General features: G+C 35.2%; 3 protein-coding genes across 3 annotated transcripts; all 3 read right to left on the bottom strand.

Moving 5' to 3' along the window:
- Positions 1-5,704: 5,704 nt before the first annotated feature.
- Positions 5,705-6,616, bottom strand: LOC142234605 (nucleolar protein 10-like). Its single transcript, XM_075305762.1, has 2 exons — positions 6,101-6,616; positions 5,705-6,038 (listed from the first exon to the last, which is right to left on the bottom strand). Exons 1-2 carry the CDS (start codon positions 6,224-6,226, stop codon positions 5,868-5,870), a joined length of 297 nt encoding a protein of 98 aa, XP_075161877.1. The 5' UTR covers positions 6,227-6,616; the 3' UTR covers positions 5,705-5,867.
- A 2,447-nt stretch (positions 6,617-9,063) lies between these two features.
- On the bottom strand, positions 9,064-11,344 carry LOC142235618 (sphingosine kinase 2-like). Its single transcript, XM_075306881.1, has 2 exons — positions 11,156-11,344; positions 9,064-10,012 (listed from the first exon to the last, which is right to left on the bottom strand). The coding sequence occupies exons 1-2, from the start codon at positions 11,342-11,344 to the stop codon at positions 9,107-9,109; spliced, it is 1,095 nt and encodes a 364-aa protein (XP_075162996.1). The 3' UTR covers positions 9,064-9,106.
- LOC142235617 (uncharacterized) lies at positions 9,875-11,929 on the bottom strand. Its single transcript, XM_075306880.1, has 4 exons — positions 11,861-11,929; positions 10,472-11,814; positions 10,082-10,395; positions 9,875-10,012 (listed from the first exon to the last, which is right to left on the bottom strand). The coding sequence occupies exons 1-2, from the start codon at positions 11,927-11,929 to the stop codon at positions 11,470-11,472; spliced, it is 414 nt and encodes a 137-aa protein (XP_075162995.1). The 3' UTR covers positions 9,875-10,012; positions 10,082-10,395; positions 10,472-11,469.
- Positions 11,930-13,301: the final 1,372 nt, after the last annotated feature.

Genomic DNA, 13,301 nt, shown 5'->3' with positions numbered 1-13,301 from the left:
TTGTCAGTTGTATTTATATCAGCGAATACTTCAGAAGCATACAGTAAGGTTGGTAATATGTAGCTTTTTACTAACTGTATTCTAATATTCAGTGGTGTGAAGTGTTGGGTAGTCCACAGATTTCTAAGCATTGAATATACTTTTCCACAGGTTGAAGAAATATGGTCAGACCAGGTAAGATTCTTATTAAAAATTACCCCAAGATTCTTTGCTTTATCCACAATTTCAATTTGTGTGGATCCTAAGTAAATGTTGACGTTATCTCCTATGTCAACATTTCTGTTTCGGATTAGAATTGCCTTCGACTTATTAGGGTTAAGTATTAAACAGTTCTTTGAGGCCCAATTCAGTATTCGTTGCAGGTCTGCGTTAAGATTCGATACACAAGTCGCAATGGAATTCAGTTTGCATGAGGAGTAAAGCTGTACGTCATCAGCGTACATTTGAATCTGATTATGCTTAATTTGGTCAGGTAGATCATTCGAGTATATTGAGTAGAGGAGGGGTCCAAGGATTGATCCTTGCGGTACCCCCCTTGGCAGTGGAAGGAGTAAAGAGTTGTTAGTTCCATCCGTTGTGTATTGCGATCGTTGTGACAGATATGATATCAGTAAACGTGTTGCCGTTTCAGTGAGGCCAACATTTCGTCTCAGTTTTTCAGTAAGTATTGTGTGGCAAACACTATCAAATGCCTTGGAGTGATCAAGCAAAATTAGGAAACCAATTTCATTGTTGTCAAGCCCAGCTCGAATTGTCTCTACCACATCAGTGAGTGCAGTAATGCAGCTGTGATTTGGTCTAAAACCAGATTGTCGCGAAGTTAGTAAATTATTTGCAGTAACATAGCTCTGAAGCTGGTTGTGAATAATCCTCTCGAAGACTTTAGATAGGTAGGGCAGTATAGCTATAGGGCGAAACTCTCCATTACCCTTTGGTATTGGGAGTATTTTTGCGATTTTCCAACTAGAAGGAAAACTGCTGGTCATTATAGCAGTATTGAAAACATGTGTAATGTACAACAGAATATGTGGCAGGATAATTCTAACAAATTTTGGATGAATGTCATCATATCCAACGGCATTTGAAGTCACTGACATTACAGCTTTATAGACCTCTGATTGCGTTACGAGGTTGAAAGCAAGACCGAATTCAGGCTCGGGCATGGTGCTATGCTCCAAGGGTACTTCTCGATTCACGATAGTTATTGGTGTACTGACAAATTTCAAGTTAAGATCGTTTAGGTCGACATTTACTGCATGCTCTTCGTGTTTTAGTAGGCCGATTTTCCGAATCTCTTTCCATTTTTGTTTGCTACTGATGGCATTACCAAATTTGTTTTCATAGTACGCTAGTTTTTCTTGGCGTATTTTATTTGTTACAGCACGTCGAGCAGATTTGAATGCCTCATAATAAGAGGGGGTTTTATATCGCTTCCACAGTCTGTAAGCTAACTCACGATGTGTGATTAGCGATTTGATATCTCTATTAAACCAAGGCTTCGAGTCACTTTTATTTAGTTTACGTTTAACTTTGATATGCTTATCATACAGAAATTTGACATTGGTGGTTAGTAAATCAAGTTTTCCATCCAGTGTTGTGATGGAATAAATTTCATCCCAGTCTATCGTATATAAGTCATGTTCCAGGTCACTTAGATTTATATGCTTAAAATCTCTATAGGTAAATGTATCATGACACCCAGAATTTCTTGAGATTTGCCAGTTATAGGCCAGAAATATTATATCATGTTTAGAAAATGCCGAACCACACAATTGTTCATATTTCAGTACATCGCTCAAGTTGTTAACAAAGAAGATGTCAATTAGGGTATTGACCAATGATGAATAATGAGTGGGTATGGTTTTATTCACTGGTGTTAGGTTTATTGCCTCCATATTACCGAGAATGTTTGTTTGCCCTAGTAAGTTGCTATTAAAATCGCCTGCTATTATTATGTCATTGTACGAAATACTAACTTGTTCAAGAAGACTTGTCAGTGGTTGAATGTCAATTCTACAGTTTGGACGGTAGACACATCCTAACAGTATCTTACTCACAGCACCCTGAATTTCAACAAATAAATATTCCATACAATGGTCGGGAATTTCAAATCGGCATATTAATTTTGACCTTAATGTTTCCTTGACATATATAGCAGCTCCACCAGCATGAGATGGTCTGTCTGCTCTATACAGTTTGTAGCCAATTATATTGTAAACAGTGTCAGATACGTCTTTATGAAACCAGCTTTCAGATACACAGACCGCATCGATACCCGAGCCCTCGAACAGGTATTTGAATTCGTCGAGTTTCTTATTTAGACTCTGCGCATTGAGATGACACACATTAAAGCCTTTAGTCACTTTGGCAAGTAATCTTAGAACCCAATAGTTCCCGTCTCTTCTCCCTGGACTGTTAGTTGTTAAACTAGTTGCCATAAAAGCCATAAGCTGTGTAAAATTATACGAAGATTCAAGAGAATTAGGATTAAGGAGTATTAAGTATACAGGTAGACATAATACAGGTATTGAATTTAAGGGGAGCAGAGTAGAATAACATATCAAATTAAGAAACATTTTCAATGCAAAAATGTGCAGGGATAAACGTATCGTTCTATGCATCCATTGATTTGATGCGACTATTTGGATCGTCTCGAAAAAATTGTTCTAGGTCATCTGCAAGCTCAATAAGTTTTGGTGAATCAGTATTAGTCGTCTTAATGTATACCAATCCACGCATAGTGAAGGTTGAAAAGATACGACCTTGTTTCTTGAGTTTCAAAGCTGACTTGAAAATGTTATAGTTATGAGGCGTCAAATTCTCATGTATATAAATCGGTTGATTGCTTTGCATTCCGATATCTTCGAGACAGAGTTGTCTTTTTTGTTCACGTTTGTAATTCGATATGATCTTCAGAACGTAATTTCGATCATATGCCGATTTCAATTTGACTATAATGACATCATCTATTTTATATGTCTTTTGGCGGTTTCGAATTTACTTCAGTCTATATGTGGTTTGTATTGGAGGTGGGTTAATCCCGATTTTCTGGCAAAGGTTACCGAAAGTAACTTCCAAGTTTTCACCTTCCATTTGGGGTATGCCAGTGACACGTAATCCGGAAGATACTACTGAATTATCCTGATCCAGTAGTTTAAGCTTGACTTCACGAAGTTGTTTTTTCAAAGAATTGACCTCCGAAGTAATGACTTGAATGTTTTCCACTTTCTCTTTCAACAAATCAACTTCCATTTGGATTTCGTTTATTTTCTTGTTCATGTCGTTACGAATTCGCTCCTCGCTTTCATAGATCATTCTTTGTATAGATGCAGTTTGATCATGAATTTTATTGTTAATTATCGTAATCAGTTTCTGGTTGGGTGAATCGGAACTATTAATAACTTTAAAAGTTCTAAATTGTAGGTAGTTTTTGAACCATAGCAAACACTCACCTCGAATTCCATATCTCTTAAGAGTACATATGAGTTTTGCATGAGAAAGGGTATCAAATGCTTTACTAAAGTCAATGAACAAAGACAAACAGTGATTGCGTTGCTCCAGGTTTTGATTTAAATGGTTGGTGAAATGTCCCAATAGCTTGTTAATGTTCTTTCCGTTTTGGAAGCCATATTGATTTTCACTTATGATGTTGTATTTTTTAAGAAAATTGTTCAGCCTCCTCACCACAATTTCCTCCAGAACTTTCTCTATCACCGGTAGTATCGAGATTGGTCGATAGTTATTACCCTGCCAGCATTTCAAAGTTCCATTTCATCCTCATCGCTACCACAGACTCGTAAATGTCACCAAAACCATCGCGAACTGTGATGGGGGAAGCATATCAAAAAGTACAAAATGTACATGAAAGTATTTTGCCATCACTACTGTTAGAAGAGCCATTTTATTTTTTGTGAAACGCCAAGCGCAACCAGCTTGTTATATTTTATTTAAATAAAAACGAAAATAAAGTTCTGAAAACATAGATATTACGCTTAAAATTGTGAAAGGTATATGGTGAACAATTTTCGACTTTCCAACTAGAATAAAGTGATCGTTTTTCAAATATTTTTCCAGGCACGCTGTCTCCATCGAAAATAAACAAACTGGCTGATAGATGCTGCAATATGTAACTTGCTACTTAAAACTCAACATCATTCTTTTATTAATGCAAAAAATTATGTTAAATGTGATGAGATAAACCGAAAAATGTTATATTTATACGAAATTATAAATGTTTAATCAAATCAATAAACATCTACATAATCGTGTTTTACTTGACCACAATGATTTTTCTACAATTACCTTAAAATGCACTTTTTCTGATAGTTTGCAGGGGTTCTTATTGGCGTCCTTCGAAATTGATCTAAATAGGCACCTAATAATTGCACTGATGAGAAACTTTTTCGTAGTAACTTGGCGTGGTACAACTTCTCAATAGTGACGGCGCTTTTCCGACGTGTTTTTGATGTCGTATATGATTGTTTTCTACGTAGTGGGGATTCTCAGAAGCGCCACCAAATTCAAAAAATGTTGGCAGGGCCCTTGTTGGTTTTGTAATTGTACATTTATTGATGCAAGTTGAGTGGTGATGCTGGCAAAATTTTGCACCATTATTTGCATTGGATTGTTCTTCACATTTATTTGTTTTTGGGTTGGTGTAAGAAACACAGAGTTATGGTTTGGTTGTGGGGAGAGGCTTTTAAAACGTTTTGTTGAATCTTCAACAAATTGAACGTCGCTGTAATCTACTTCGTTTCGTTTTTGTTTTTGTGTACTAGTTTTTTCTGATGTAGAAATTACCACTTCATATGCAGTATTTGAGTTTTTTCTTTCTCTGCATTTATGACATTTCCATGTCGCTTTTTTCACTGAGTTCATACTCGCATACGACGATTGTTGCAGCGAACAACAGGGAGAGAAATGAAAATGAGATTTGCAATCTCCACAAACAATATGCTTATCTTTTATATTTAAACCGCATTGGGCACATATTGGAAGATTCACTGCAGGACTTGCCATCGTGTTAATATACGAATAAATATTTAACAATTTTTTTGTTTTTAGAAAAGAAAAACAGTGAAACAACTGTAATTTTTTTCGAAATATTTGATCGCACTCGCTAAATCACTTCCTTTCGCAATGAAGGCTACTGAGAGATAGTCTGTAGTGTCTGTAGTGATAGTGTGTCGGATCGATACGACTTGTCGGCGATGACTAAATAATCGGTAAATGTGTTATCGATCCTATACACATGCAGCATTATCGATTATGCCTTCGGACTTAACTGATAATGTGCACAATATATGGGATAAGTTCGACACGAGCCAGGATACACTTATTTTAAGGTAGAATTATAAAGCCAGCTGATTTAATTTTTTTTTATTTTGACAGACACTTTCTGTCAGATGTGCTATAACTATATACACACACACATACATATATATAAAAGCAACATCAAGTAATTTCTTTTGAATCTTGTTGGTGGTGCCTTTTTTAAATAAATTATTTGCAATTAAAAATTAGTTACAAAGAATTTGAAGAAGTAAAAAAGAAAACATGCGTAAGTGCTGCCTTTGTCTTAAGACAGATGATGGATTTTGTGGCCCCTTTTTCAAAGTTCCATCAGATGAACAATTTTAGCATTGCTTCATCTAAGGAGTAAACAGCATTATGATTACTATTAAAGGCCAAACGCGTAAAGGGCTTTCTATTCAAATGATCTTTAATCAATAGCGGTTCCTTTGACCGTATATCATAGAGTAAATCATGTCCTGAATTTGTTCCTACATCCAAATGAAGACCATCCTTGAATTTCAAGGCTGAAACTGATGGAAATTCCTTGGCACCAGCTAATTTTATGGCCACATCTAAAGTGGACCATTTTGTTTTTGATCTTGGATCCCATGATACAACTGTACTCTCTTTACAGCCATTAGTAAACCATGTTCACTACTAATTTCACAGGCATTAAGGGTTGCAGCTTCAGACTCATATGGTTGTAGAAATTGGCCACGCTCCAAATTCAAATGATAGATTTTCTACAAACAAAAACAATAGACATTAAATTATTGCCCTTTTAATAATTATGGTAAACACAAACCTTTGAGGTTCCCACTATGAATAAATCACATAATGGTTTATTATATTTCATATCTCGTCGGAATCTGGGAATGTTGTCCATGTGCTGCATGTATTTCCACATAACGATCACATTGTAGAAAACCATTTTGCTATAGTCATCGCTAATCACCCCAAATGCTGTAACTTCATAACCAAATCACAGTTCAAACTTTATGGACAAATTGTTAACTTCATTTTACTGGTTGTTTACAAAAATTAGGCCTTATTTATTTATTTGAAACACCAATACATACATATGAATATGACAGATGGTGTACTTCAAAGCGCACAGGGTTGCATGAAGAAAGTTGTTTTTGTTTTTTTAACACTACCTTTAAATAGGTGTATCCTGGACACGAGCACTGTCGTCCGGAATAACTGATAAACTGTAAAGCGCATAATTCAACCTTAAGGTAGTTGTTGCCACAAATGAATGGTAATAGGTCTGTTCGCGTACTTTAGCCAACCCCGTATGGTACAATATCAATAAAAATGGTACAGGCGGTACGCAAGCATGAAAGTACCATTCGATATTATGAAAGTACCAATATAGTATTGAAAAAAAAAAAATACCTAAGCAGTACTATCCCAAAGGTATTGATGTATAAACAATATGATGAAGATTCGGTTCCCAAAGCCAGTCTTTCCAATCTGTTAAAATCCAGCATTCAGCAAAATTCGAACACCTTTTATTGGATTTCCAGAAGCCCCCAAATATAATTTTTGCGACCTTGTCAAAGTTGAGGTTGGAGTCCTCCAATATTTCAAATTCCCAGAAAATAAGTGGAATTTTTTTATTTTTTACTTTGGAACTAATCAGGTCCTTGCTCGGGCTCCAAATATTAACGCTGGAAGCTTTTTCCCTAGCGGAGCTATTTCCACCAAAAAATTGTGCCCAAAAACCAAGATCTTTTTATTTAAAAGACAAAGTCAAATTCTTTTTATTAAGACGACAAGTGTTGCTAGGCTTGAACGATGATGTATAACTAAAGTTTATTCGATTTCAATTTCTTCTTACAGCTAAGTGTATGTATATACAAAAGGTATATATACTTGCTCCAAAAATAATTCTTCAATATAGTTATCCTGGCCAAGGCAAAAAATAAATAAAGGGACAGTTACAGCAAAACCAGTATTTTACATCAACAACTCTTTAATGCGAGAGAATGCCAAACAAACTCAAAGGCAATTTTGTAATTCATATTTGATATGCAAATGAGAACAGTGCGGGTTGAAAGTATGACTCTTATTTAACTATAATTATTCGAAGTGGTCGTGGAACAAAGAGTTGAACCAGGAATTCAATATGCACATACGAGGTTATAGCATTACCACGTCTATGAATGTTCTTGGCGTGACGTTCAAAAGCCCGTTCCTTTAGCAAACGTGGAAATGATTGTCCCAAATGTTGGAAGCAGTACCGAGTTCCTAAACGCATTGACTGGTACTACATGGAGGGTATACAACGAGGCGAATCAAGAGTTTTACGAGTCCGGTCGTATCCCAGTATTAGATATAGCCAATGAAGAAACCTCCAGACTGTGCAAACTACTGAATTGTCAACGAAATAGAATCTGCACGAGTACGAGTCCAAAAAGTTTTCGGTGCGGCAAGACTACGAACTTCGTACACATCAGTACCACTCTCAGACAAAAACCAAGGCCATTCGATTCGATTTCACACAGCAGCAGTTCATAAGGATATCCAGTACCGTATTGTACTGGGAGAGACTAGTTCGGCGCTATCCCAGATACGATGAATTTTAAGATGTAAGCACAATATATGGACATACGCCTCATATCACGAGACATCTCTTTAGTGATTTACAAGAACCACACTGGACGCACTCAGTACAGGAAGTTTGGTGCTTGTACACCAATTAAAAAATTATTACCATACGGGCTCAAATTGATACCGTACGTTATTGATAGTTAACCAACACCGTATAGTACAATATCAATACCGAACGGTACAGCCGGTACGGAAAGGATGAAAATACCAATATGGTATTGAAAATAATACCTAAGCGGTATTATTATTTATACCCTAAAGATATTGATGTATAAACAGAACGGTATTACTAAATAATACCTAAACGGTATTGGGTTTAATATCAACCGGGTATTAATTAATAAAACATACGTAAAATGTCTTTATTTCTTTAATTCATTTAATACATAACATACATACATGCACCTAATCATTTCTCTATGGAAAGTTTTTCTCCCAATTCAGCTCCATGTCACACTTCAGGCACTGCTTCCCTCAAGTCGTCTGTTGTGGTATTTGGATGGTTTTTGTATGTCACTTACGCATCTAATTGAAGAAATTTCGCATTTGTAAACATTAATAATGCTAAAAATATTATACTTACCTCTATTCCGCAATATTCACTGAATTATTTTTTCGGTGGTCATGTTATGACAGAAATATTGTTATAAAATATAAAAAAATAAACTACCAACACATATCATATGTTACGGTGATGTAATAGTTAATTCCATAATAATGTAGGCTGCAAATGATTTGATATAAAGTGGTATCAAAATTAAAAAGTAACGTGAACCAATCTATTAATACCTAACGGTAATGGCCACGTACAGCCTGTTTTTCTACCAGTGTATGTTAATTCCAAGGGATACGCATATGCAAAAAAAAGAAAAAAAAAATAACACCAAAATGTGCGATGTACACCACTTCTATGTTGATCACTTCAGAGAAGATGATGTTAGTTTAAAGCGGACAAAGGATATAAAGTAACACAGTAGAGCACCTTTAGAAAAATACCAAACGCTTAATAAAAATATTTCTGTTATGATGGATACCGATTAAGAGATTATCGTAAATACTAGCACTAAATTTTTAAAGTGGCTTTTAAGGGATTGATGTTCTTAGTACAATCTGCCTTCCGAATTCTTAAAGTGACTATCAATAAACTACGCATTTAGCATGATAGATCAATATCCGATTTCTTTGGCGATTTTTATTATTGCATGTTGTTGGGAATCATTATATTTACAGATTTGGGTATAATTCTTGCTCGCAATGGGGCACACTTTACTCGCTCGCCGTCAACGGTAATTATTCCATTATTTTCATGGGGTTCCAAATGGAATGCTTCCACCCGAACTACTCTTATGTAATCTGTGTTCTCAGAAGGTAGATGAGTCCCAGAACTCATGTTGATAAGAAAAGTTAAGAGTTGGGATCTGCTTATACCTCCATATATAATCACCAAATGAATAGTTCCATCATTAAGCATTGACTGTGGTGCGAAGTGACAATCACTGCTAAGGTGTGATTGGTATGCAGCGTGAATCATAACAAACTCACCATCCTCCACTACCCACTCGTCTGAAGGGAGTGGCATTGCCCTTTTCTTGCTTAGGCAAATATATTCCATGTTATCATTTTCGTTAGTCTCCACTTCATCGTTTAGGGGATTGTATTCACTATCAGAAATGCTATGGTAAACACTTTCTGCGATGGAATAGTAGGTACTTCTTCTGGAACCGGAAGATAACCAGCTACCACATCTCGATCGAAATGATGGATTCGCCACGGTTTCTAAAGAGATAACATCTTCAAAGTCGGTATCTCTAATGTGACCACCATTATTATAGCTTTTTGTTAAGTTCGAGGGGATGAAATTACAACTTAAACTACGCTCTACGCTCACATTTTTCGAGACAGATTTTGGTGGCACATTTTCATATGGCGAGCATTCGTTTTTCAGTAAATATGATATGCGACCTTTATACGTTCTTAACTTTATTAAACGATGTAATGTCCATATAGTAAACCTTCGGTAACCCAAAGGGCGTAAACGTTCACTTTCAATATCGATATCTGAGATAAGTCCCCAGCCAACTGAGAGAAAGGAATAGATAATCTGAAAAATGAGAGTAAATATATATATATGTACATAAATATAATTTAATTTGGTGTGTGATATATATACCAGACTAATATTATAATAGACGTCGGGTGGAAGACATGGGGCATGTTGTGTACATTCAACAGGGGATTAGAGATTTTCCCCTGTTGATTAGGCAATAATCAATTTTAATTGTAGTAGTGTATCCAAACAAGCGTTGCTAGCATTGGGGATTTTTCTTCAAATTGGCAACTTTTTCCGTGAATGGGAACAACTTTTTTGAGATTGGAATTTCAAGAATTTTGGGGATTTTGTTCGAGATTTTTCGAAATCTATTCACTATGAACGCCAGTTTCTCTAAGTCGCACGAACTCTTTCCTACGACTGAAATGATAAACCTTCCAACATAGGAGGGTATAAATAATGGAATAACTTCGTATCACATCGAAACATTGGTATCACACGCAAGTATACCTACTATATGTTATTCATAAACTTATTAGAACTAAAACAAAATCACTAATCGTTGTCTAACAATTTTTTCCAATCGAAAATTCACAATAGGTTATTGTAACCATTGACAACCAATCGTTGTCTAAAAATTTTATCCAATCGAAAATTCACAATGGGTTATTATAACCATTGAATTTTTTCGCAAGTCTTTTTCGCAGGTTTAAAGTATAAAATTTTTAGCCATGTGAATAAAAATGCACCCACTTGGGTCGAGGTTGATGAATACACTCATTTTATTTTTAATTTTTCTTTCTTACTTGCGATCTTACAAACTATTTCTTAACCTAGTTCCACACTACTTTTTCTTATCATGCCATAAAACTAAGATGAGAACATATATCCTGGAAATCCCATACATTAAACTCTAGGTAGCATTAATTATCGTAACGTATATATAAAAGATAATACACACTTGGAAAATCAATAAGGATGTTTCAGCTATTCACCCAATATCTACAATTCTACCTGCTATAGACACATCTGGTTTACAGTATTGATAGCACCATGTGTTTGCTTACGATCAATGATGTTTGAGAAATTCAAACATTCTGCGCGGCCCCGAAGTGAAATGTGGATCGCTTTCCAAGAATCTTTTAGGATAAGTGGTGTGGTGTGAAAGATGTATTATCGGCACAACTTGCTGACGGGCATCTTGAATATCAGCATAATTAATATATCCTGAAGTTCCTGCATGTTAGCGAAAGCCCTCAAGCCATAATATTTGTCGTTTTTCTCTTTTCCACCTTTCTTTCTGAGTGCTTCATCCTCCACCGTTTTAATCGTGCCTGGTATCATATGCACACGGTAACCTCCACCTTCAGATGTATTTAGCATTTTAGCATACAATTATCACTGCTAGGCATTTTTTATAACTTCGTCCGTTTCTTAGATGTTTTTATGCCGTAGTCTTGTTCTCCTCTTCATTTTTCTTCGTCGTTGATCTATCGTGGCAGCATAAATCAACTCTCCGTTATTGTTTTTTCGCTCTCCTTTCGTACTTTTGTTCTCGCTTCATCGTATTTGTCCTTTTCGTTATCTTCGTTATCGCTATCATGTTCGTTATCGTCTTCGGTATTTTCTTCGTTATCTTCCTCGTTATCGTCTCCGTTCTCCTCCTCGTAATCGTCTTCGTTATCCTCTTCGCTATCTTCCTCGTTATCGTCTTCGTTATCGGCTTCGTAACCGTCTTCGCTATCTTCTTCGTAATCGTCTTCGTAATCTTCTTCGTTGTCTTCTATTTGACTTTTTCCTCTATCGTTTGTCCACGGAGTTTCTTCGTAGAGGGACTGTTTTTCTGCTTCATTCTACTCTTTGATGTAGAATACCTTTCGCTGGTTCATTCTTTCTTACGAAAGGTTCGAAGGACCAAAAATGAATGAAAATGCCTCCGTTTTCGTCGAGGTTGATGAATACACTCATTTTATTTTTAATTTTTCTTTCTTACTTGCGATCTTACAAACTATTTCTTAACTTAGTTCCACACTACTTTTTCTTATCATGCCATAAAACTAAGATGAGAACATATATCCTGGAAATCCCATACATTAAACATACATTAAAGATAATACACACATGGAAAATCAATAAGGATGTTTCAGTTATTCGCCTAATATCTACAATTCTACCTGATATATACACATCTGGTTTACAGTATTGATAGCACCATGTGTTGGCTTACGATCAATGATGTTTGAGAAGTTCAAACACCATGTAATTTGTTTCCTTCAATGCTCTGAATATGAATTTGATAAATTCGTTTGATTTTAGAGATTCATTTGATTTTAAAAAGAATTTATTTAATCGTTTGATTTGAAAAGGATTCATTTGATGTGAAAAAGGATTAATTTGAAGTGAAACTGTAGTTTTTATTAATCGTAATTGTTTTATTAATCGTAAAAAAACACAAAAATAACAAGACATAAATTCCTTTGTTAATAGCATAATTTACAGAAAAGAGTGCGTTCGAAACTAAAGAAAAAAATTTTCATCAATTTAGTTTAGCCATTTTATTTTAATTAAGCTAAATTTCTGTGAAAATATTAAAACTAACCTGTTTATGTAAAAAATTCTAAACAGAAAGCAATTATAAATAGTTCATTAACCCCCATTTTCAGGAAGCTCCGTTAGTGCTACGTTAGCTAACGAACTTTAAAACCATACTATGGACATGTCTGTCATCTTGTCTATATATTCCATATGCCAGGTAGGAACTTAACTGATAAAAATTTTTCAGTTAAAGTTAACCGGAGAGAAGATATTTCGATTTTACTTTCTGTTAACTGGGAGTTAAAGCCTAACGGAGATACATGAAAATGGCCGTAAATAGAATAAGTTATGGATTTTTACTAACCACGATTTTTTTCTCGGGGTATAAGAATTTGAGTTCATTTATTGAATGATAGATATAAGTTGCGCCAAGTTCGGCATAACTTATACGTATCGCTGTTTGCACTAATACATACGTACAATTCAAATACAGGGATTTATATAAACACGAATAAAAAATATAAATTTATTTTAATTATATAAACCAATTAATTTTCTCAATCTAGTTATCTCCAATCGCTGTATAGGTTTTGTGGGAATATCTAGCAGCATATGAATATCCAGATTCATATAAGTCCCGAACGAAATAGCATTTCACATCAATATGCTTAGTTTTCAGGTTTATCTTTTCAACTTGCAGTATTTTCAAATAGCTTTGATTATCTAGCAAAATAGTTGGTGACGAATTAATATTAAATTCTTTTAATAATTGCATCAGCCAAAGAGTTCCTGTGTCGTTTCAGCA

The sequence above is a fragment of the Haematobia irritans genome, chromosome 4 (genome assembly GCF_050003625.1).
Source record: "Haematobia irritans isolate KBUSLIRL chromosome 4, ASM5000362v1, whole genome shotgun sequence".
NCBI classification, from domain to species: domain Eukaryota; kingdom Metazoa; phylum Arthropoda; class Insecta; order Diptera; family Muscidae; genus Haematobia; species Haematobia irritans.
This window is presented reverse-complemented; position numbering and strand designations above follow the sequence as displayed.

Excerpts from the sequence above, each read along its gene's own strand:
- LOC142234605 (XM_075305762.1), bottom strand. The coding sequence starts at position 6,226 with ATGGTTTTCTACAATGTGATCGTTATGTGGAAATACATGCAGCACATG. Across the intron at positions 6,039-6,100 it reads TCATAGTGGGAACCTCAAAG|AAAATCTATCATTTGAATTT; the intron begins GTTTGTGTTTAC and ends TTTTGTTTGTAG.
- LOC142235618 (XM_075306881.1), bottom strand. The coding sequence starts at position 11,344 with ATGCTAAATACATCTGAAGGTGGAGGTTACCGTGTGCATATGATACCA. Across the intron at positions 10,013-11,155 it reads TGCTGATATTCAAGATGCCC|ATTATCTATTCCTTTCTCTC; the intron begins GTCAGCAAGTTG and ends CTCATTTTTCAG.
- LOC142235617 (XM_075306880.1), bottom strand. The coding sequence starts at position 11,929 with ATGAGTGTATTCATCAACCTCGACGAAAACGGAGGCATTTTCATTCAT. Across the intron at positions 11,815-11,860 it reads TTTGGTCCTTCGAACCTTTC|AATGAAGCAGAAAAACAGTC; the intron begins GTAAGAAAGAAT and ends ATCAAAGAGTAG.